This window comes from Pituophis catenifer, unplaced genomic scaffold (genome assembly GCF_029215685.1).
Source record: "Pituophis catenifer annectens isolate HBS135680 unplaced genomic scaffold, rPitCat1.0.hap2 SCAF_6, whole genome shotgun sequence".
NCBI classification, from domain to species: domain Eukaryota; kingdom Metazoa; phylum Chordata; class Lepidosauria; order Squamata; family Colubridae; genus Pituophis; species Pituophis catenifer.
The window spans coordinates 43201980-43227080 of NW_027256886.1; the positions used below are offsets into that span (position 1 = coordinate 43201980).

Genomic DNA, 25101 nt, shown 5'->3' on the forward strand with positions numbered 1-25101 from the left:
ACTACCTGTACGGAAAGAAGAACATATTGTTCAAGGCAGTCCCTGTCAATCTCATCTGGCTTTATCAGTGATGAATGTGATCCTAATGAAGATATGGTTGGCGCAAACAAAGGTCAATGCAAAAACACTGGAGTTTGGCCAAGGAATTTACTGGATTACTCTGGCATTTATTCAGCCATAGAGATATTCTGCCATACCTACCATCTTTTTTTCCTGGTTTGCCACTGCTAGGAAAGAACATCTGAGCAATTTTACCCACCATAATGTCACATAGGGGCTTAGTGCTGCGTATCAATGGGCTGGCATTTAAACAGAACAGCAAAGGTCAGAGAATGTATAGTATTTATGCACTGAGATTGATCATTTGAATTAAGGGAAATTAAGATGTTATGGCTGCATTTTCAAGCTATACTTTCGTAATTTAAGAAGAGCAAAATTGCCAGAATGAATGATAAAGAAGACAAAATGAAATTGGTTCTGTGATACAGCAGGCAAGTCACTTCTACCTCCTTTTCTACTTATGGAAAGTGGGGGGGAGGAGTGGTCATCAGGCTATTAATGGGCCTTTGGGATACTGGTTCTAGGAACCCTATCCAAATGAATGTTTTTTTCCTCAGAATGCTGTAGAGTAGAGGATAACAGTGCCAATTATTCCTCATTATAGGAGTAGTGGGCATGAACCCAGAGGAAATTGTGATCCTGTTCGTGTGTTCAATAGGAACAGAATACATTAAAGGTTGGGTCTCTGACTTCTGGAGAACATCTGGAGAAGAAGCTCCCTCAGATCAACAGCCCTCCAGATACATTGGATCAGAACTCATTCCCAGCCAGTTTTGTTTGTTTTCAGAGGAGCTGATTCAGAGATGTCCTTATCCTGTACAGTTGGATGTGGAAAACCTATAGGACCACAGGCTCTCTAGTAGCCATTGGCCAATTCTGCCAGCCTTCTGGCTTTCTCAGATTCTTTTCCTCCAGCAACAGTTCCCTTCCCTCTCACCCCCTCCTCCTTTCAGTTGGACCCAGGACTTGCCTCCCCCCACCCCACACCCCTTGCCAGGCCTCCTCTGTTTTTAGCAGCTTCCAGAGACAGAAATTCAACAGATGAGGTGTTTGCATCTCAGTATCTCCATTATAGCCAGGCTTGGCTGAGTGGATAACGACATAGCTTGTTAAATAAAATGACAAACACCCTCTCCTAAGAACTGGTTCACAGCAGGTTATGTGTGGGGGGTGGGTGGGTGCTAACCTGCTCTTCTGGAGGTAGAGGAAGGTTCAGTGGAGCGTGTCAGTTGGCCGGCACGGATCCTTCAGGAGCGTGAGAGGTGTGTTAGGAAGCGCAAGCACTTGTTGGCGTGATTCGTTCAGTCCTGGGTGAAGCACCCCTCCCCCCACCTCCATGCCCCGTCTCCTGTACTCAGGGATCTCCGCGCGAGGCCGAGTGGGTAGCGCTGGGGTGGCTCCTGCCCCCCGCGAGTCTCTGGCTCCGCCAGAAGTGTGGGAGGACGTTTATTCTTGCGCCAGTTTCTCAACGACGCCGGCGTGCGCGTTTGTGTACAGGTGCACGTGTCTCCCAGCCCATGAAGACACGTGTCTGAGGGAAACTCTCTCTCTTTTTTTCCCCCTGAGGGAGCCCCTCTTGCCCCTGAGTCGAGTGCCAGGGAGCGCTTCACACTCTGCCCCGGACTGGCGCACGGGACTAAACCCTTCTGGTGCGAGAGGGAGCTCAAGGCGGTCCCGGGGAGAAAGGCACACAGCCCGGGAACGGAGTCTGGCTCTTCTCCTTTCGCCTCAGCTACAGGCGGTCAGAGAAGAAGCCCGCCCGGAAAAGCAAACAAGCGGCGGTGCACAGAAGCTGGCGGGCGAGGTGGGGGAGCAGCTCGGCGGCTGGGAAAGAAGGCGCTTGCGCTTCTTCTGTTGCCGGGGAACTGGACGCCGGCTGCCCCTGCCCGTCCCGCGCCCCCGCCAGGAGGATCTGCAGAGGGGGAGGGAGGGAGGCATCGGCACCGGGCGCCCCGGGCGCCCCACCTGGCAAGAAAGAGAAGCTGTAAAGCGAAGGGAGGTGTGCAGCCAGGTCCCGTCCTGTCCCGGATCCTCGGGGCGTCTCCGCTCCGCAAGATGCGCGGCAAGAACAGAAAAGAGAGCCTTTCCGATTCCCGGGACCTCGATGGTTCCTACGATCAACTAACCGGTGAGTTCACCCCGAGCTGGCAGCTCGTTCTGCTGAGAGCCGCCGCCGTGGCTTGAGGAGGGGCAGGGAGGGGGAGGGCTAGGAAGATGCAGCATCCCTTTAACAGCAAACTGGGTGGAGTGTGAAAGAGGTCCCACACAGTAACTGTTGTCGACCCACCGCCACCTGCCAAAGGTGGGGTTTTCCTTCGTGCATTCTTCTCACCATCCAGGGAGGGGTTCTTTAGTCCATTTCTGAACCAAACTTGCACAAAGTGATGGTGCCGAGGAGAGGGGGTTGGGTTACGGCGCCGATTTTGTCCCTGGACATTTCAAAGTAGGTGAAGGTTTATGTCTGTGGTATGCATGACTGAATGGATTTTACAGGCTGGAGAACGGAACCTTTCATTGCCTGGCTCCTTAAAATAGTCCAGGATCTGGAGCTAATGTTGGCTGCGATGCCTTCCCCTAAGACTCTAAGGAGATCTTAATGAACTTACTCCTGTGTCTAAAGTCTGTAAACCAATGTAGAAGTTGGACAAGATCCCCTTGAGATGGACAATGAAGTCCTCAATTTAAAAAAATAAAATAAAATTCAAATCAGAAGGAATTTATCCACGTCTTTCTGCTGCCTCTGTTCTGTACCAGAGAGATGGGCGGCATGGAAATTTAATAAATAGGTATTATTTATTAGAGGATCTTAGCCCACTACAAAAAGCATAGACCCCATATCTATATAGAAGGCTAGTAGGCGAGATGCCTTCCTTCTTCCCAGAACTAACAAAATCCCTTCAAATCTGGTACTGTCCACGGTGCTGGAGTTTGTCAGTGCTGCTGGGCTCTCCTCTGCACGGCAGAGCAATTTTCTCTCTCTGTTGCCCCTGAACGTCATTCAAGCGATTTGATGCCTGCAAAATTGGCTCTTCAGCCACAGAGATATTTTGAGCTCAGTAGAAATTCAGAGCCCACATGATTTTCTTGTCTCTCAAGTGACTTCAACGCATCAATATGATTTAAAATCAAAATGAAGTGAAAAGGAACTTGGGTTCCTCCCAGTTGTGACCTTTAATTGTGGGACCTCCTGATCTTGTGCCATTCATATTTTTCTGCCCAGTAAGAGCTTTGCTTTTCATCAGTCTTCGGATTTCCGTATACCCTTTTTATCTGAAGAGAACCGAAGCAGAATTAAAGTCAAGAATTCTTGTGTTTTTCAACTCTCCCTTCCACACACTCAATAAAGCCATTTATCCCTGGTTGGCTTTTGATACCATAAATTTACTACTCCTCTCTTTTTCTTTTTTAATTTTTCCTATAGTTTTATTTTTAAGATAAAGTTATAAACAATAAACAACAGACAGCTACTGATCACAATTCTTGTACATTTGTGGGGCAAATGAATAAAAATAACATAATAATAAACTTACTGTCTAATGAAATGCTGGACACTCAGTTATGCAGCACACATGAAGTGAATGTCTACATGTTATATTTTGATCATCTCTTCATTTCCATTTACAACTGGATAAATTCTCTCTTGCAGCTAAAGTTCACATCGTAACTGCAGAAAAGAATATATGTGATTTTTGCTCTAGTGCCATTTCCCATTTTCTTTATTTTTGGTCAACCTTCTCTCTGTCAACACACATTACCTTGCTATTAAGTTCCGTTGAATCATTCACATTCATCTTCATTGCAGCTTGTTATGTACAGCTCTTATGCATGCACTGGGAAAAGAGATAGCTAATCCAGAGACTTAATGAGAGACCATGAAATACAACAAAATACTTATGAAAACTTAAACCATGGCTTCTGAAGACCACATGCATTTATTATTTGGTATTACTTGGATTATAGAAAATATTTCCCAATTGAGCTGTAAAGAAAATTCTGTAAATATTTATCTCCTATTGATAGTATTGGAAATGGATATTTCTTCCAAGAGTCCAAGTTCCAGCCTCTTATATGTGCAAAAGTGAGGAACACAGCTGAAAACAATAAACTGATAGCATTCTAAAATTCCTATACTCCTGTGTTTCTTTATAATAGTACGCCAAGAACTACCTGGGTGCTATCAAGGTATGCTTGATTATTATTATTATTGCAATAACTTGCAGATCTGATATTATAGTGATATCATCATCATCATCATCATCATCATCTCTTTTACTCGTTAAACATGAAACTCAGTCAACTGAACATTTAAAAATGTGTCACAAATACAATTGACTGGTGCTAATGGTTGATATGGGTTGCTGCCAGCATCTTGTTATTGTTATTGTTATTGTTATTGTTATTGTTATTGTTATTGTTATTGTTATTGTTATTGTTATTGTTATTGTTATTGTTATTGTTATTGTTCCAGTGGACAATTAACATAAGAATTAACATAAGCAATTAAAAACATAAAATGAAGTTGAACAGTTTGAACTAAAAACAATCATTAAAACAAAGCAGAATATCCCCACCCCCACCCCATATACATTAATCTCAGATCTGGGACCCAATCCAGATTTTAAAGACTTTTCAGAACCTGAGGAGAGAGGGCACCATTGGTATATTTAGTGGGATGCTGTTCCAGAGTACCCTTTTCTCAAATTTCCAGCTCCATTTTCAAACCCCTACAGCTAATTTATTGATCATCTTTCCCTTCTTCTATTTCCTTCAGTCTTACCTAACACTAATTCATTATCCTAATTTCTAATTAGGATATTAGGATACTATTTCTAATTCATTATCCACCTGTGTCACATGCCAAAATGAGTAATTTTATTTATTTTTGTCTCAAGAAATCAGTGAGCCTTTATTTGATCCAGATGTGATGCATTGATCCTTCTTACAATCTGTGACACCCCTTGTAACCTTCTCAAAATCCATAATTTGAAATACCTATATTCTTTCCCTTTCCTTTCTCAGTGTCTACTTTTCAAAGCTGAATATTGCAGCTTGAAATATTGTTGCTTTAACTTTTCTAATTTTTGTTGTTATTGAATTATCCTTAGTCTTCATAATCAAGTCTAAGTTTTGCATTGTCTTACTTCCTAGGATTAATCTTTTCTTGAGCACACTCTCCACCTTAAGGTTAAGAAAACAGAAGTGCCTTTCCCCTTCACAGCTATCAGTTCACTCAGCATGCTGGTTGAGATGTATCTGGATTTCCCATTTTCTATTTCTTTCTCATAATAAATTAAATCCTCTTTACTTTGGGGTAACAAAGTGATGCCTACCTACAAATTTCAAGTTGTTCATGTTTTGACTCTACTTTTAATTCTGGTTTTTTTCCTCTTCTAAATCTATCATTGTTATATTGTATTTACTGTAACGCAAAAGAAATAATTGCAGTAATGCTGAAAAAAAGTGAATGATCGCTGGGCTTTGCACTTACAATTGTCACAGCATTCCCACGGTCACAATCAAAATTCAGGTGCATGGCAACCAGCATGTATTTTGTTGCAGCATCGCAAGATCATGTGATTGCCATTTATGACCTTCCATGGGTTGGGTAGCAAGCAAAATCAACAGGGGAAGCTGGATTCACTTAACAGCCATGCGATTTGTTTAATGTTTGTGGCACAAAAGTTCATAAAATCAGATGCAATTCATTGAAGTACAGGGCTTAGTGATGGAAGTTCCCAACTGTGGTCATAAGTCAAGGACTAATAAAAACCCAACAATCTTTTGGGAAACAATACTTAACTTCAGCAGTTTATTCAGTTTTGTTATCTTTTTTTGTTTTGTCAGACATCTTTGTCAATCTCATGAAATGAAGTGATGTGTGCAAATAGGAAAATTGTCCCAAAGGTGATTTTTCAAGAGGCAACTGGACTTCCTTGTTTTTCTTTGAAGATGTTTTACTTCTCATCCAAGAAGCTTCTTGGAGCTTCTTCAGCTGTCTTCGGCTCTGAAGACAGCTAAAGAAGCTTCTTGGATGAGAAGCGAAACATCTTCAAAGAAAAACAAGAAAGTCCAGTTGCCTCTTGAAAAATCACCTTTGGGATAACTATGACCTGGATGACTGAGAATCTCCATAGACAAATAAGAGAACTGTTTTCTTCACCAATCAAGTCTACATTGAGGCTTGGCCAAGCTTCATTTGTAAATCCCTTTTATAAAGGTTTTCCAAGAAAGCAGAGATGTTTTATGCCAATTGTCTATGTAAAAAGCTTTAAGTAACAAGTCTGAAATAAAAAAAGTTAATCCAAGTTTATTAAAATCCTAAGGATGGTTGTGTGAATTGATACAGAATAGGCAAACACAGCAATTTGTGTTTATGTAGTCCTCCTGAAGTAAATAATTTCAGAAATGATTCTTAGCCCTAGCTGTCAACTTCTTGGTATTGGCCTTAAGATTCTCTAAAAAACAGTCTGGTGGTCAGGAAAATCTTGTGTTCATATCCCTCACTCTGCTTAGAGTCTAAATATGGCATTACAATAATGCCAATTGAAAATGCAGTTCACTTTCAGCATTACATCTGGCTAAGCAACAATCTGCTTTTTCAAGAGAATGTTAGTAACAACATCTTATCTTGTTACTAAATCTTAAAATAAGCTATAAAATAGGTACTGTTGTTGTTTTCATTTATAGTCATTTGCAGCTATTGTAAAAACAGACTGAATATTCTTTGTAAACAACTGTACAGAGTATTTTTCTGTATATATGCAACCATTGTAATGAATACTTGGCTATTTTTTTTAGTACATTATAGGGTACATATTTAGGGGAAGAGGCACCTTGCAGTGGGTTAAAACAGGATGATAAGCATTTGCAGAAATAGCTGTGCAGTTTATTCATATGAATAGCCTTTCAGTAGTACCACCTGAAAATCCACAAGCTCTCGAAGTGGTCCTGTAAGCAATGGAAATGCTAAAAAACATTGCTGCATGCATGAAGAAGAATCTATAAGCATTAATGCAATACAAATCTAACTCAAGATGTTAATTTATAACAATAAGGTTATTATTATACAGTGATTTAATTGAATGCCACTCATTAGTAATATTGGAAGTGGTATGTTTTTGTTTTCTAACTTGAAGGTGTTATAGTACTGCTAGTGTTTCCTTTTTCTTTTCTCTTTCTATAGTCCTAGGGGATATTGTATTTCTTAAAGCTTTCAATGCAATATAAGCATCGGTAGAGCCTCTTCTAGCCAAAATAACAGTGAAGCAGTGAATAAATAAGACTACATTACAGGCAGCAATGACTGAATCACATTGTCTTCAAACTTCATGAAAATGATTGATTGACCCCATCTTAAGCCTCCCCTAGTACGATCTAAATCTGTAGCACACAAAAGGTATATCACTAAATATAACCTTTTTCTTCAGCTGATAGTTTAAAGGTTAATAGTGAAGGAAGATAAGATATGACCTGTGGCTTGGACATTAGTTCCCAAGTCCTGATCCCTCGTGACCTTTAGACAATCTCAGCTACACATGGGAAAGGAAAAAGCTGGTCTTCATCCTAGGTGCATACATTTCTATTTTGGTAGCCACTTCACCACCAGTGTGCCTTGATTTCCCCAGAGTGTTCAGCCAGCTACCTTGCAACTTCTTTGTCATGCAGTTGCTGCTGAACAGCTGGTGCAAAGACAGTTGCATTTGGCAGTGGGTGAATGATCACTATAGAAACAGCCTGCAATGCACTTGGGATGCTGACAAGGCCTACGTTTACTTCACCCCCTTACAGTGACAGGTAAAGAGCTACTGTAAGTCATGTTGCTTCTTTCAAAACTGGGAATGCTGCGCAGGCTTATGTATAAGGTAGCAAAGTATCTGTCCTGAATTTCCTCATAGCAAAACTGTGGTTCAAAGCCTGTTAGCCCTGCAAGGTAGCTCAGACAAGAAGCACAAGCAGGAGTACTAGCTCTACCCAGGAGTGGGCTGCTGCCAGTTGTAAGAACCGGAACAAAAAATGTGAGTGCATGCCTTCCGCACACATGCATGGCATAAAAAAACCCAGCAATTATATAGGACGTGATAGCACTAGGGCAGGTGGGCGGGGCCAGCCCAGGTCGGAACTACTGATTCACCTGAACCAGTCCTAACCGGTAGCAGCCCACCACTGGCTCTACCTTTTTGTAAAGTTACCTTAACAGCATCTAGCAAGATTGAAGGCATTTCCCTCCTCCTTTCCTTTTACTCTCTGGAAAACCTGAGGGGGCCTCTTCTGAAATGCTTCTCTTTCGGTGAGCTGAAATATCTTCACACATTCGTTGTCCAGTGTGCAACTCTTCCTCCTGTCTCCCAAGGACATTCCCACGTACCATTATGTACTGTAGGCCAAGCATGGAGTATGGTCCTGTCACTGTGAAGACAAAGAAATGGAGGCGTGATAATCACTTTCAACTGTTTCTCTGCCCAGGAGGAAGCAATTAAAATTACAGTATTTCACATACAGTTTGGCTACCAGATCACAGCATCATGGACCTGGTGTTCCATCTACTTGCCTCTTAACTAAAGTGGCATATTTTGAAGGGTCATCTTCCTTTCTATGGCCTAAAAAGAAGAGCTCTGATCACTGTATCCATGATGTAACTGTATTAAATATACAATTACACACATATTTAGAAAGCAAGGTGGTATGAAGTATTGCTAGTTCTATGATACCTTGCATATATATGAGGGTGGTGTGTGTGTTTGCACGTGTACACATGTGTATGTGTTTGTAAGAGGCTTTGGTCACTGGTAAAATCTTGCCAATTCTCACATAAACTGTCTGGTTTCACACCTTGAAGTCTGTGGGGATAATGGTTCTCATGTACAGAGAGCTTTCCACCACTTGCTCATGATGGAGGTGATTTCTGGGCAACTTCTGGATGCTGACAGGACTATTCAATGATCTCACTCTTCATTATCTTGCTGACTTTGAGATTTCAAGGGCCAAATAGTTTGCTGTAATTGGGGATGCTGCATCTTGTGAACTAAAATTTGCCCTGTGCAGATTATAGAGATATATGTATTCTGTGCCTATCGCTTTCTTTCTATGTGTTTTGTCTATTTCTGAGACTATGGTCTCTTTTGCTTTCCTGGCTTGGAAACTCTCTTGTTGCTCAATCTCAATCTCACAATTTAACCCAAATTGAATTGGTTTCAATTTCAAATGAGATGTTCATTTTTCTAGTGGGCAGATGTACTGTATGCGTGCAATTGAGTACTGAAGGCTGTTTTTGTGATGTAAAACATTTGAATTATTCAAGACATGGGGAGGACAATATTTTGTATTTTCTGTTTCTGCTTTCCAATGTTCAGTCTGTCTGAGTTGGGCAAAAATTGAACAAGACATCTTAATCAGGATCTCTCCATTTGGAGAAACAAAAAAATAAATGAGAAAATATTGCTCCAGCAACAAATTTGATATGAGGTGTGAGAGCAGCTTGTGCTATTTTATTTACATTGGGAATATAGTACTGTGTAAATTCTGAAAAATAGAATAAAAAGAAGTCTAATTTCAGCTTTCCATAGTTTGATTTCTTTTTGAAGTATTGGTCCTTGGTTTCCTTAATTTCCAGTCTACATGGCCAAACTTTGAACAAAATGGCTGCTTCAGTTTCCTTCATCTGGAGATTAGGGAGGAGAATAATAAGAATATCTGCATTGCTGTTAATATACACATACATATACACATACATAATATTTGCTTATTATTTACATGGTATAGCTTCGTTATCTTAATTTAAAAGGTACTGCCCGTAGGATTTCTTACTTATGTTATCCTTAATACATATTATTACATTTTATTTACATAAACTTGCATCTTTACTCCATTTTATTTCCTACTGCCGGTAGTACGACTCCTTTCAATATACTCATTTAGTTAATCATCAAATTGAACTTTATCTCTCTCAGTCTTCACTTCAATTTTCTTTTCTCTAACCACTCATACCACATATCCCACACGCTGTAGTAGTCAGTTTCCTCTCTATCATTAATTTCTAACGTCAGCTTGTTCATTTCGTCACATTCCATTATTTTCCTAATTACGTGCTCTTTGGATGGCAACTTTTTCTCTTTCCAATGTTGAGCATAGGAGATTCTTGCTGCTGTTATTATATGTGTGACAAGATACAAATTCTGTCTTCAAGATTCCCAGGAGAAATATTTTTGGTTCTAATTCAATGGTATCTCCATCTCTTAACACCATGAAACCAGAAAGGTGGAATTGTACTATAATTCCTTAACAATAAAAACTTTAAAAAAAAAAAAGAATATCTGCATTGCTGCTTATGCAAACTTAATGAGCAATTCTGAGGAAATTCAAAATTAGCAGAATCAGCTGTTTTCCCTGTCCCTGTTATCTGTCTGAAGGGATTAATTTTTTCATGTCTGACCAAACCCAAAGAGACTTTCATCATATGGGATTAAAGCGCTGAGTACTGTCTACTCTCCTGTATAATAATGTCTTTTTCAGATACTATCCCTATCATGGCAGTGCTTTGAGTGTCTTGGGAATTTATTGTCTAGGCTGAAGTTGCCCAGTCGGGAGGGGCTCAGGATTTCATGCTCCTATGCAGTAAAATGCAAACTGGATTTGGTTTTCTGGGTGGGTGGAGCTAGTGGTCTGAAAGAGGAGGAGTTTTCTGTAACTCCATTGTCATGGACAGATCACTTTCTAATGAGTTTCAGATTGGTAGTTATTATAAATCTCTGCAGAGCCGGAAAATCAGTTTAATAATGTGCTGCAGGTTCTTGATATTTCTAGAAAAATTCTCAAATGGGCTTGGAGAATTTCCTGTTTTGACTGTTGGTAATATTGACGAAGCCCTGTTGCTCTGAACATGGAAATGGCTTGGATAATGAACACTATTTCTCCTAAGCACTCTCTTTGCTCGAGCATTTTTGTTTGTGAGGAATCCACAAATGCAAGACAGAAATGTTTTGAGGCCCATATGAAGTCCTGCTCCATGGCAGTGGATGCATCAAAGAGGGCCTAAATCTGTCCCCTGACTGCATCTGCACCAAATAGGCCAGCAATTCTTTTTCATATCCTACGGTTTCTCCTACATCAAGGAGGAAGAGAGTCTTAATACTGTTTCTGAGGAAGTGAGTCTAATGCAGTCAAAAGCTCATTGTAAGTAGTACTTGTTCTTTGTGGATAAAGATTGCCTCAATTTGGCTTCCATTATTAGGGAATGTAATTTTTGGCATTTTCTTGTTGAGATTCTTTTCAGCTTGTAGATCCTGAGGATGTGTACAGAGTATCTGGAGAGATGAGATTTGTCACCTTCTTGCTTGATCTTTTGCTATTCCCAGATGATTAAATAAACTCAACTCATAATCTGTGCCTTCTTTAGACAATTTTAAGAATTCCACTGAACAGCCCTCCCTTACTTCAAAAAGTCCCTGTAACTATAGGCTGATCTCAAATATTCCATTCTTGGATAAAGTGACTGAAAAAGTGATAGCTTTGCAACTCTAAATTGACCCATTTCAATTATATTGCTAATATAGTAGTGCTGAGATTGTTTTGGTTGTCTTGAATAACCTGATTCTGAAATTAGGTGGGAAAAGCCTATTTCTCCTGGACCTTTCAGCAACTTTTCATAGTGTCATGGTATCATTCTGGGTTATCTAGTGGAGGTAGAGTTTTACAAATTCCAGTGCTTCTTGTCAGGATTTATGTTTGAACCCAGGACATTAATTTTTATTGTTCCCCATGCTATTTGGTTTAAACATGTAAGTGCTGGATGAGGTCCTTCAGAGCTTTGGAGTAGGGTGATACTAATACGCAAATGATATCTAGCTTTGTAGCACTTGCCCAGCAGAGGTAGATCAGATCAAGAAATCAACTTCATAGAAAGACTAAAACTACTTTTATTGAGTTTGACTATAATATCAGAGTCTTGTGTGTCTGATTGTGTTGTAGGTCCTCCTGCTTCTTATGGTTCAGTGAATTAGGGAAGCATCTGCCTGAGTCTTTCTGAATATCATCTGTCTGCTGTGGATTTAAACTATGCTTTACCCCTCATCATCCTGGCAACAGTACTTCCATATTTCTGTCAAGGTGATCTCTAAAAAAGCAATCATTATCCTTGAATGTTGCTTAATCCCAATAATGAACCGGATGGGGCAGAATAAAATGAAGATGCTCTTTCAGTAATGAAAAAGCTGAACTCAAGGAAAGTGAGGCCTTTCTTGGATGAAGTTGCAGTCTTTCAGAAAGAAGAGAGTAAGGAAACATTAGTTGACTCTGGCTCCAGCTGTCAGTGGATTTGCAGTGGATTTAATTGACTGTATCCCACCCTCATTATGCTGATTTATGTCCATAATAAAGATTGATTTGATTTCTTCTATTTGGATAAAGAACTAAAGATAAAAGACTGTCACCAAATACTGTGGGGAACTGTGTCAGAAAGCTAAGGTGAGGCTTGTGGGAAGTGCCCCAAACAACAACAAAAATCTTTTCAGGTAAGTTAGAAACAGAAGGAAAAGCGAAGAGGCTATAGTGAAGGGAAAGGAATTAATTGGGAATAGGAGATAGTGAGAGAGGGGTGGCAAGGGGTGGATCTGTGCTACTATGGCTCACTTGCCAGCCCTGACTGTTCCTGAACCTGCTGGACTTAGTGATAATTATGCACAACATGTTGCAACCTGTCTTGACTTCTGCAAATTGCTCCATGCAAAGTACGGGTAGTCTCAAGTTACAACCACAATTGAGCCCTAAATTTCTGTCACTAAGCAAGACATTTGTTAAGTAAATTTTGCAATACAATTACAATATTAGGAACATAGCAAATCTTGAGAAAGAGCAACTCTAAGCATAATTGCAGATGTGTTTTTTAGAGGTTGTGTTGCATAAATTCATATTCACTTTAAAATCTGGTGAGTGAAATCCTTTGATTCAAATAATGGGTGAACAGCAAGGACAAATATAGAATGATTGATTTTTCTGGGAGGTATGTCCTCTCATCTCAACTCTGATTGACTTGTTTCTGTATATGTAGCCTTTAAAGAGTACCAACAATTTTGGAAAAGAATTTCTAAAATATTATTAAATGAGATTATTAAAATGAGAATTACCCATTGGGGAACTTTGGGTCAGATTAAAGTAAAGGCAGATTGGTTTTTCTAATGAATGGCATTTTATCCCACCCCTCCCCCACCTTTCCTGCTTTTCTTTTTTTATCAGCAATGGTTTCATTAAACAAAGTGCTTTTAGTTTGGTTTAAGGCAGATTGCTACCCTGAAAAGCTGGTGATTAATCAACTGGGTTGATAGCTTCTCTTTTTACAGTATAAAATTTATTTTATATAGTAAATGCTGAAAGGGGCTTCAAAGATTGTTGGACTCTGGAACAATTGTAGACAAATTTGGTGGCATCCTGGAAACTGGAGATGCTATTAATATAATTGAGACTGTAGGCTGCCCTTACTGATCAGAAATTGCAGGGAATGTCCATTTGCAAGAAGATGACTCCAGAGTCAGGATAGCAGTATAATACAAATGGTCAGTGGAGTTACATCTTCCTGGGATAGGTAGTAGCAATTCAATTCAACTGGGAGACTGTTGTAATTCAACTGGGGGGCTGTTGAATTGCTGAATGACTGTTGTTCATTCAGCAATTCAACTGGGGGACTGTTGTATTGTAATCCTATAAACCAGGGGGCTGGGGGCAAAATTTAGGAAACCTACAAAGGGTGACAATTCTTTCTTAAGTCATTTTAAGGTAAGGGTAAGGGTTCCCCTCACACTATGTACTAGTCGTTCCTGATTCTAGGGGGCGATGCGCATCTCTGTTTCAAAGCCGAACAGCCAGCGCTGTCTGAAGACATCTCCGTGGTCATGTGACCGGCATGACTAAACGCCAAAGGTGCACGGAACGCTGTTACCTTCCCACCAAAGGAGGTCCCTATTTTTCTACTTGTATTTTTTACGTGCTTTCGAACTGCTAGGTTGGCATAAGCTGGGACAAGTAACAGGAGCTCACCCTGCTATGCGGCACTAGGGATTTGAACTGCTGAACTGCCAACCTTTCAATTGACAATCTCTTAGCGTCTTAGCCACTGAGCCACCGCATCCCTTAATTCATGTTTACATACCTGTTAAGTCTCAATAGGATTTTTAACAGGGTTCCTTAAAAGAGGAGGAAGGAATGCTAAGAGCAGAAGGATAAATGTTTCCAGATAGGAGACCAAGACAATCTGGATGCACAAAAAGCTCAGCAAAAATCTAAAAATCAAAAATGTCACATATGTAAAAGATGGGGGGGCGGGGAAGAAGATCATCAAGTAAAGATCCATCGAGTAGTCCAAATTTATAGATTTGGTGTTGGAAAAGCTAAAGCTCAGAATGAAGAGAGATTACAGAAGGATTGTACCTTTTCAAAACTAAAGGAAGGAAAAAGGAAACGGCATACCATCTGATCAGTGAAAATGGCAAACTGTAAGAAATAATAAGACAAATCCTATTTTGGGTCAGTGTTCTGTAGGAAGAGGAGATGCATTCTACCAGGCAATTATGTGTGAGTTCAGGTCTCAGGGCTGCATAGTTTACATCTTTCAGTACTAAAGAGGTTGCTCATGGTCTGGATGAATCTGCAAGCATCTTAAATACACTCCACCAATTACTAGAAATCAGCAAAGGTTTTCAAGAACAAGTGTTGCTAGCCTTTCTTTATCTCATTTTTTGAAAGGATAATTTCCTTCACAGATTATAGAAGTGCTTTCAATTTATATTTTGACTTTGGCAAAACATTTGAAAAAGACTCCCTGTCATGCTGATCAGCAAACTTGTTAATTATGGGCTGGATGGCATATCTGTTAGATGAATCTACAGTTAATGATGCTTGAAAACCATAGTCAAAGAGTGCTAATCAATCGTCTGTCATCAAACTGGAGTGAGATATCAGCTGAGATGCCCCTGGCCTGGTACTCATTAATAACTTAGATAAAGAAGTGGAAAGAACGTTACTGAATTTGTAAATGACACAAATTGAAGGGATAGCTAATAACCTAATAGAATATATTAAATTGCATAATATTGACTAGGTCTGCAATATTATTGTTATTGTTACATCGTTATCATTATCATTTTAACAGCTGTGGGGGGGAGGAAAGGATTTTTGTCAAGGTGCACATTTTCCTTCCAGCAGGATTCCTCCCCAATCCCCCTTGAAGAAGGCTGCATGTTGGCTGACCTCATTCCAGAGGCACAGCAAGAGTTAAGCTGCTGAGGCAGCAGTTTTTCCAATCAACTGGGAAACAAGAGGAAAAGCTCATTGCCACAGGTCTGGGGAATAGTCTCTGTAAAAGGATATTGGAATCGTGGCTGATCACAAGCTGAATACGTATGTGTCAGCAGTGTTGTATTGCCAAAAATGAGGAATGCACTTAAGGATGGTGCCCTCCCTGATGATGTTTAGGAAGGGAGTCAAAATAGTTTTTTTCTGCAGAATTGTTAATGTGCAATATTATGATTATTCCGGGGTTTTAAACACATCGATTGCTTATTGACTGAATTTGCATTGTGACTTCTGATTTTATGTGGGCTCTTGTAATCCACTAAAGTTCATATGGAATCATATTTGGATGGATGGATGGATGAATTTTAGACTGCATCAATATTCAGTTTCCAAATCATGGAAAGTCATAGTTTCACTATGTTCTGCATTAATCAGACTACTCTTGTGTCCAGTTCCAGATATTTTAAGAAAAATTCAGAGAAACTGTAACAGTCATAAGGAAGAACAAGTAGAATAATCAGCAGACTACTAGAAATTACGTCTTATACTGACAGATTGTAGGAACTGAGTATTGTTAATCTTGAAGGGAAGTCAAATCACTGGGCAGTGGGAGATTGTAACTAATTTTTCAGTACCTGAAAAATGCTTAGCAGGTTAAGATTTAAAAGATATCTTCATTCTCTGCACAAAATATCAAGATCTATTTTCAGTTGTGTTAGCGAGCAAGACATGGAATCATGATCTTAAGTAAAGGGAGGACAGATTTTAGATTGATGTGAAGAAAGAAATCCTTGACTGTAAGAGCAGTCTGACAGCTAAATTAATTGTTGAGGTTGGTGGTGAATTTTCCTTTGTTGAATTGTTCGAGTAGACACTGCCATCTGTTGAACGTGTCTTAATTTGATTCCTGAACTGATCTGGAATGGACTTGATGTCCTAAATTGTCTCTTCCAAATTTATAATTCTGCTGAACAGGAAAAATGATTACAGAGTTCTTATAAGGTTAAGATCATGGGACACTTCGCAAGCAAAATTGCTTGAGGAACAACCTTCTCCAATATTTATGTAGGACTGAATCTGCACTATGAAGAAGTTAGTATTTTATGTATGTATGCATTTATGTATATTTGTATGTGTGTATGTATGTACTGTAGTGAAGAAAGAAAGCATATGCTCATTAATATGCACCTTTCATAGGATGAAGAGGCTATGTGTAATTTTTCTGCTTTCTGAAATCATAGCTATGTTTCACTGTCTTTTACATGATAACATTCTAAGCAAAGATTTTCCTCCTCATTTTTCTAGTTTTGTGGTTATATGCACAGAATATATATTTATAGCTTAGTTCGTTAAGATTTATAAGATGATTTCATTATCCAATCAATTAATATGCCTATGCTGTACACAATTTTAATATATCATGATACAGAGTTTCCTTATCTGGTGCTCACTAGATCTGTTGGCTACAACTTCCTTCATGCTCAGATCTGCTGGATAAAGGTTATGGTAATTGTAGTTCAACAGAACTGGTGGACACCAGGCAGCAGGGGTGGGTTCTAATTTTTTTTACTACCGGTTCTGTGGGCGTGGCTTATTTTGTGGGTGTGGCTTGGAGGTCATGTGACTAGATGGGCATGGCTAGCTGGTCAGAGTCATTTCTGGAAGGTCCTCGCACTTACGACCAGTCCTCGTACCTACGACCCGACTCATTTGTTTGCTTTTTAACACTGATCAGCTGTAGGACGGCCCTTTGAAGCCCCGCGGCAAGAGTTTAAACAGTTTTTTTCCCTCTAGTCATCAGCTGGGACTCAGGAGGCAGCAATAGATTGGGGGTGGGACCAAATAAAAGGTAAGAATAACGTGGGTGGGTGGGGTGGGAGGGCGTGGGGGAGAACCGGTTCGGTGACATCATATCGTCACCGCTAACGGCTCGGCCGAACTGGACCGAACCAGGAGGAACCCACCACTGCCAGGCAGGTAAAGGATCTGTGCAAGATTGGGTGATCTGTGACATCCAGTTCTTATTAAATGTTCATTTCCATCATCTCTCATAATCATAATCTTGTCCATTGTTCTTGAACTAAAATCTCATCAGCTTCTCAGCAGGACTGATGAGATTTTAGCTCATCAACTATTGACAAGCTATGATTTGCTCATTCTGTATACAGGGATAACTAGCACCCCCCTTTTAAAGAAGTAGAAGCTGACATTAACATTACGGAAACATTTAGAGTGCTCAGAAGCAATTGAAGTGGCAAAGCTAAAGTAGTACTGTCAGATTACAAAGAAAGGTATACGTAGGCTAGGAGTGAGGCAAGGTTTGTAGAAATACAAAAATACCTAACCAGAAAATCACAAGAAACATAGTCTGATATGATGCAAACGTGCTAAACGTCCTTGAGTTCATATCACACAAATGTATTGCAAAGGTTTGATTTTGGCTCTAGGTATAGCAATAGCATTTAGACCAGTGGTGAAATCTAAAATTTGTTACTACCGGTTCTGTGGGCGTGGCTTAGTAGAAGGAGGATGTGACTGTGTGGGTGTGGCCAATTTTTTTTTTTACTTTTAAAACCATTTTTTCCTCAACCTCTTCGGTGAAGAGGTTGTAAAAAAATGCTTTCAAAAGGCTCTGACAATCCCAGCTGAGTTGCCTGATCGTCATTTAAGTCATTTAAATGAAAAAGTCATTTAAAAGAAAAAAAGCCTCTGCCGATCAGGCAACTCAGCTTGGATCGTCAGAGGCTCTTAAAAGCATTTTTTTCTACAATCTCTGAAGAGGTTGTAGAAAAAATGCTTTTAAGAGCCTTTGACGATCCCAACTGAGCCACGTGATCATCAGAGGCTTTTTTTTTACTTTTAAAAGCACTTTTTTGACTGAAGAGGTTGTAGAAAAAATGCTTTTAAAAACTAAAAAAAAGCCTCTGATGATTGCACGGCTCAGCTGGGCATGGGGGGTGCAGGGATTTTTGCTATCGGTTCTCCGAACCACCTGCCTCCATTGCTACCGGATCAGGCGATCCGGTCTGAACCGGGAGCATTTCACCCCTGATTTAGACTTATATACTGCTTCACAGAATATAATGTATATATACAGTATATGATTATGGGACATGATCAGTGAAGTAAAGACAAGGATAGAGAAAGCTCGAAGAGTATTCTTCAAAATGAAAAAAGTCTTCTGCAGTCACGACATAAGCCTAAGACTGAAAATCAGGCTTGTCAGATGTTACATATTTTTTATCCTGCTTTATGGAGTAGAGAGTTAGTCTCTGACAGAAAATCACTTGAAGAAACTAGAAGCATTTGAAATGTGGATTTACAGATGGCTGTTACGTATAAGCTGGGTTAACAAAATGAGGAGGTGATAAGCCGCCTGGGAAAGCAAAGGGAAATAATCAAAGTCATTAAAAAGCGAAAGTTAGAGTATTTTGGACATGTGATGCGACACCCAGAAAAATATGGCATCCTTCACTTAATCCTCCAGGGAAAAATTGAAGGCAAACGAGGCCCAGGCAGAAGAAGAACATCATGGCTTCAAAACCTAAGGGACTGCTTTGGACAAAACTCAGCAGCACTTTTTCATATGGCTGTTGACAAAAATAGGATTGCCAACATGATTGCCAACGTCTGATGATGGACATGGCACAACAAGAAGAAGAAGACTGCTTCACAGTATTTTACAGCTCACTCTAAGCAGTTTACAGAGTCAGCATATTGCTCCCAACAATCTGGGTCCTCATTTTACTGACTTCGGATGGATGGAAGGCTGAATCAACCTTAAGCCTGGTGAGATTCGAACTGCTAAATTGCAGGCAATCACCAGGCAGCAGAAGTAGCCTGCAGTACTGCATTCTAATCACTGCGCCACCAAGGTTCACCATGGTATCATGTGAACACAATCACAAGATTTGTAAGTGATGGTTTATGGTTTAGGAGGTGATACAATCCCATTCAATTGTGGCTTGATGAACTATTGTTAAGTAGGTTATATAATTCAACTCTAGTGGGGTTGGGAGTAGACTGGGTATAGAATGACCTGGCAGGCATTCTGAATAGGACATTCATCAATGTGTTGTTAAGGGTTTCATTTCTACTAATTAAACTTCATATCTTAAGTTTTGGAAAAAAGCTCTTCCCTTGAGAACTATATAGATAGTCCTCAACTTATGACCTCAGCAAATTGTCCACAGAACAGCCTGTAAACAGAGTATTTAAATTCTTATAGCTAAAACTATATCATATTTTAATATTGGCATATCAAATTTGGTAGTTGCAATGTTTGGTCCTCTATATTATGTTTCCCTTACCATATGTTTGTCTACTACTCATTCAAAAAAATATTGCATTTACATTGACCATATAAAGAGAATTTAAGCCAAACTCATACCAGTTATTTTTTATGAACTCACATCAAAAATTCAACAACTCATATAAATTCCTGAATCAATTATCTTTATAGAATAGTTCTTCCTAGCCACTTGATTTTATTCTTTTGCAAGAGATTTATAATGTTCAATCACAATACTTCAGAAATTAACTTTTTAAAAAATATATTTTATTTTATAAATCAATGTCCAATTAAACAGCATTAAAAATTTAATGGAGACATCACTGTGTTTCAAATGGACTTTTTGTTATACAACCTGTTTAGGATCAATTTTCATCTTACTTTAAAATGATAGTTCCATATATATAGAATGGAGGAAACAGAGCTTCTTAGCAAATGCATTACCAGGTGTCTTTCAGTTGGAAAATATGTTAGTGAAAGAAAAATTTTAAAATCCTTTGTTTCTTTGTTTTGGATTTCTTCGTAGTAAGGTACTCATCTGCTTTAAGCTAACAAAATGCATTTTCTTTTGTTTCCTCTTTCTTTTCTATAATTTGTGCCTGCAAATAAAGACATTCAAGAAATATGTACTGTAATGACCATAATATAGATCTAGGGCTCATACCTTGAATGATCAATTAGCCTTCTCTATCCCTGCATTTTTCTGTGGTCTAGGCTGCCTACCTTGGATCAAACATAGGAAACCTGTGCTATGATAATGCTCACACAGTATTGAACAAATAGTTTTCTTAGCTCAACCCAATCTATTTTATTTTATTGAGTTATTTTGAGGATAAATGAAATGGAAGCCAACTTGACTGCTGAACAGCATCCTCCTCCTACCATTTGCTAAATTTGTGGTGATAATTCAGTGGGTCTAGATTCTCTTTGTAGCCAAAACATCCATGTGCAACAATGACAAGTTGGTACTTAAGGCAATGGGCCAAAACGTTCATAATAAAAGTAATGAATCCTGTCAGGGTTGCATAAAAATGCCAAAAATCAGCATGGGCTCATTGGAAAGATATAGCTTCAGAGATGAAAATTGCCTCTTTGAGAAGATATTTGATACTTTTCTGATACCATAATTTCTAATTTCTGTCTCCTTGAATCTGAAAAATGGGAGTTTGCATTTTAATATTATTCAAAATTAGTATTTAGCCTAGCCCTTGAGCTGTAATTTATATTTTTCAAAATGAGGAATTTATTCTTTTTTCTAGTAAACTTTGGAGGGTCTAGTGTCATACAGCACCACATGTAATTGATCAAACCCAGTTTGAATATCTGGAGACAATCCCTCATACCATTTTAGAATATAGCTGTGTACAGAATTGGCTCAAAGATCTGCAGTCCATGTCTTGCTGTCCCTTGACTTCAAACAATCTTGCTTGATGTATTCTTGCAAACTAAAAAACTTTATAATTTCTCTGCAAAATATCTATTGGTCTAATAAATATATTGCCTATGGAATGGATGTTGTGCTACTACTATGGCAGGCTTCTCCAACCCTATACCAACTTTTGGCTATATTGCCTAAAGGTTATTGGATGCATAGATCAACTTACTAGAAAGGCATAGCCTCAAAATTGAAGGCAGCTGGCTCATTCGTTGCTAACCCACTTTTATCCTGGAAAGCTTTATGATATATTTTTTTCTGTAATGCTGGAAAGAGACCATTATAAGAACAGGAAAAAAAATGCAAACATAAAGTTGGAGCTTCTTATAATCCTAAGAATCTACTCCCTGTACTTTTGCTTTCACTACATTTGAAAGTTATCATGTCCTTGAAGTTAGGCTGCAGAGAGAACAGCAGGAGAAAACTATGGAATGGTTGCAGTTGGCATTGGTTAAGGTTCTTGGGAAACAGAATTAATCCATTTCTTTGGAAATTGATGGCTGAGACCCAGAAATTGAGTGCATATAATAATTCAGATTGCTCAAATCGTTAGGCCTGAATGATTTGTCTTGTCAGATACTGTTTTTTGAACACTTTTAGGAATAACAATTTATTTCACTTAGCTCTTCAAGGATGCTTGCTCTTCATATCCCATTTAAACAAGTTGCCAAAACATGCATGTTACGGAGATTATCAGACATCCAGGTCATGGCTGTTCTACTGAAGAAGCTTCTTGGATGAGAAGTGAAACATCTTCAAGGAAAAACAAAATCCAATTGCCTTTTGAAAAAGCTCCTTTGGGAGTGAACTCATGTAATCAAATCCAGCAAGGGGATATGAGGTACCAGTATGTTTTGGCTGAGAAACTTGCTAGAATTGGATGAACAAAAAGATGACCAGGGATATTTTTTCTCAATCCACTTTTGTTTTCTAGTGCAGACATGTTTTTGGCATTGGTTACTTGAAGATAGAAATTTCTTTCCAGCAAAAGGGATGCAACAAACCTATTTGAGTTAAAAGCTGGAATGACTCAAGTACAGAAATAACTGGAAATTTGAAAGAGTGAATATTTGTAGCATGGTCTGGTAGAGATGCAGCACTTTCCAGAGTAGCTAGGAATGACTTATGTCTATAAATTTGTTGACCTGGCAGAAGTAATGAACTGAAAATACATAAGCAAAAATATTGTGCCATCTGCCACATGCCAAGGAACTGGCCAATCCCATTTTTGATTACTACCGAAGGATTTGGTAGCATCTAAATTTTTATTTTAGACAATATCTGGCTCTGAAATACATGTATGCATGTTCAGGACCATACCTAATGTGGAAATTAGGACTAAAATGGAGCTTTGGAAACCTGGAGCTACATCTAGGACACAGGAAGAGTACTGGAGAACAGAAACAGGCAAACGATGGACCTTAATAGAACCAAACCTCAGTGGAGGGTGTTGGCTTTATATATCCCGCCCCTCTCAGGGCTTCCTGAACTTCATTTGGTCACTGTGAACTGATATCTCTCTTTCATTCTCAGAAGATGATTAATTCTTTTCTCATGAGGAGGCCTTTGGTGCAGTGGTGAAATACAAATTTTTTTACTACCGGTTCTGTGGGTATGGCTTGGTGGGCGTGGTGTGGCTTGGTGGGCATGGCAGGGGAAGTATACTGCAAAATCCCCATTCCCTCCTGGGGCAGGGATATTGCAAAATCTCCATTCCCACCTCATCCTGGAGCTAGCCAAAGGTGGTATTTGCTAGCTCCGAACTACTCAAGATTTCCACTACCGGTTCTCCAGAACCTGTCAGAACCTGCTGGATTTCACCCCTGCTTTGGTGATATTGCTTTCTGGCACCCAACTGGTGCTCTTCTGAGCAATACTGGATTTCTGACTGGATTTACTCTTACTGCATTCTTGGGAATTATGCAATAAGAGATGGATTCCAGGACCACAATATAGCTCAAGACTTTAGCTTTAGCCTCCTTTTGAAAAACTATGATTTCCTTTGAGTCTCTTTTGCAAATCCTATGTGCACATCCTAGCCATATCCTTTGAAGAGTCTCTAACAATATGAGAGCATTTGTGTTCTTATTATTTAGTCCATTGAATCCTATTTAATGTGGCATCATTGCCAATAACCGAAGGAGAAATTAGATTGCTTCCATAGACAATTATTACAACTATTTTCCATTAAATCATTGCAAGAAATGCACTTCAACCCTTTATTTTAGCTGACTGAGCATGTACTATTAAAAAAAACATTTAACATAATATGAGGATTTTTTCCCTTTCAGTCATAATTTTAACACGTCCTTATTAATATAGTATCAAAAGTAGTCATTTGGTTTCCCAAATCTGCCTGAAGGAATTTACAATGTAAAATTCAGCAGAAGAGAAATAAATGTTGAAAAAGGGGGAAAGCAGGAATAAACAGAGAAGTAATCTAAGGCTGCTTCCAGTTCCACATGCTTCAATTGCACTTTAAACCAGATTTATAGTGGTGTTATTTACCTTTTCATCTACAGGTCCACTTACTTCGCTGTGTCAATATTGTGTGTCCCATAGAATTACATACACAACTGTCCTTAGCAACTGGTTGTTTTATGGCCATACAGCAAATATTTCAGAATAGCTGTTCTTCACCTCATGCAAAGAGAACAAATAATGCAAACAGTAGAGAAGGCAATGTAAATTAGCCTAACTTCCTCCTAATGCCTAACTAATGTATGGATCAATTTTTAATTCTCTCACCCCAAGCTAATTTGAGGGGCCTAAGAAGTCCACAACTCCCCCCAGCAAGTTATTTCCCAACTACCATTTGGTCAGCACCAGAGTTTGAATCTTAGCTAGATTAAATAAATTAACCTCCATGTGGATAATCATGTGGCCCTTTTCTAGATTTTTGTATTCACGTTATATTGTCAGTCTTTCTCAAAAGCCTGTAACTTTGGAGATCCCTGTAAAGCTGTAATCCAGGCAATTTTACAATCCTAGATTGCACCTGCTGTTCCAGAAACTGCTCTTCCTCCCTGACCTGTTCAGCTATGCCACACTGCAACCTCCCAGAAGTTGCTGGAAAAAAGCTGGGTTCATTTGATATTCAAGCCAGATATGCTCACTCTTTCATTTTTTCCAATGAAGTGTCAATGAATTCCAAATGGCATGAGTTCCAATGATGAAAGTTTGAATTGCCTTGAGAATGGCCCCAATACTCTGCAGCAATGAAGATGTGAAATCTTCTTGAAAATTGTAATGCTCCAATTTTGACTGTCAGCTGAGGACATAAAGGAATAGAAGAAATACACTCCAGCAGAAGGCAACCCAGCCAAGGGCCAGTTCAAAGGTTATTTCAAAAGTGAGAGGTTGCTTCCTCTGTTTCTGTAGTAAAGCAAGATGCTTTGTGCATCTTAATAACATTTGCCAGTGGATACTAGTAATATGGAGAATACCCTGCTAGGCCATTCTGAAGGCAAAGAGATGGAGATGCTTGGGAGCGCCTTCGCCTCCAGAAGCAAAGATTCAGGGCAGAATTTTCCCACTTGTAATGGTACCAAGGAAATAGCAGATTTAAGAATTTGCCACTCCATACATCTGCTTTGCTGGAGATGAGATATGATGGATAGGGAGGTGGCAGTGATGTTAATTTGCAGAGGTAGGTTACTCCTCACATGCTAAATCCATGGTCTCTGTGGATCTATTACATGCTCTTTATTTTCTGCTTGACAGTGCTTGAGTTTGGGGGGGAAATGTGAAAAGCCACAGGCATATTACCTATTTCACTTAATACTTGCATGTTGAATGAGCCCAGCTTCTTCCCAGCATGTTTTTTTATTGCTGGTTATGAGCTCTTCTTCCTCTGTTGCTTCTTAAGCCCCGTGATATGCCGGAGGATCTCTATGCTCTCCTCTCAATTTGTTAATGTGGTTCAGAGCTAGTTTGTTATATAACTAAAAAGGTCAGCAAAGCTCTACAGCTTTGATTAGTTTTTTACCTGCAGGCTTTTTCTTGTGGATGTTTTTCTGAATCCCAAGGCTTATCC

General features: G+C 39.3%; 1 protein-coding gene across 3 annotated transcripts in view; it reads left to right on the forward strand.

Moving 5' to 3' along the window:
- The first annotated feature begins 2115 nt into the window (after positions 1–2115).
- Positions 2116–25101, forward strand: part of KCNIP2 (potassium voltage-gated channel interacting protein 2) — a 120872-nt gene continuing 97886 nt past the window's right edge. For all 3 annotated transcript variants that reach the window (XM_070946511.1, XM_070946514.1, XM_070946515.1), the window contains exon 1: positions 2116–2188. In XM_070946511.1, the coding sequence (XP_070802612.1) occupies positions 2116–2188 (73 nt within the window). The remainder of the gene's footprint in view (positions 2189–25101) is intronic.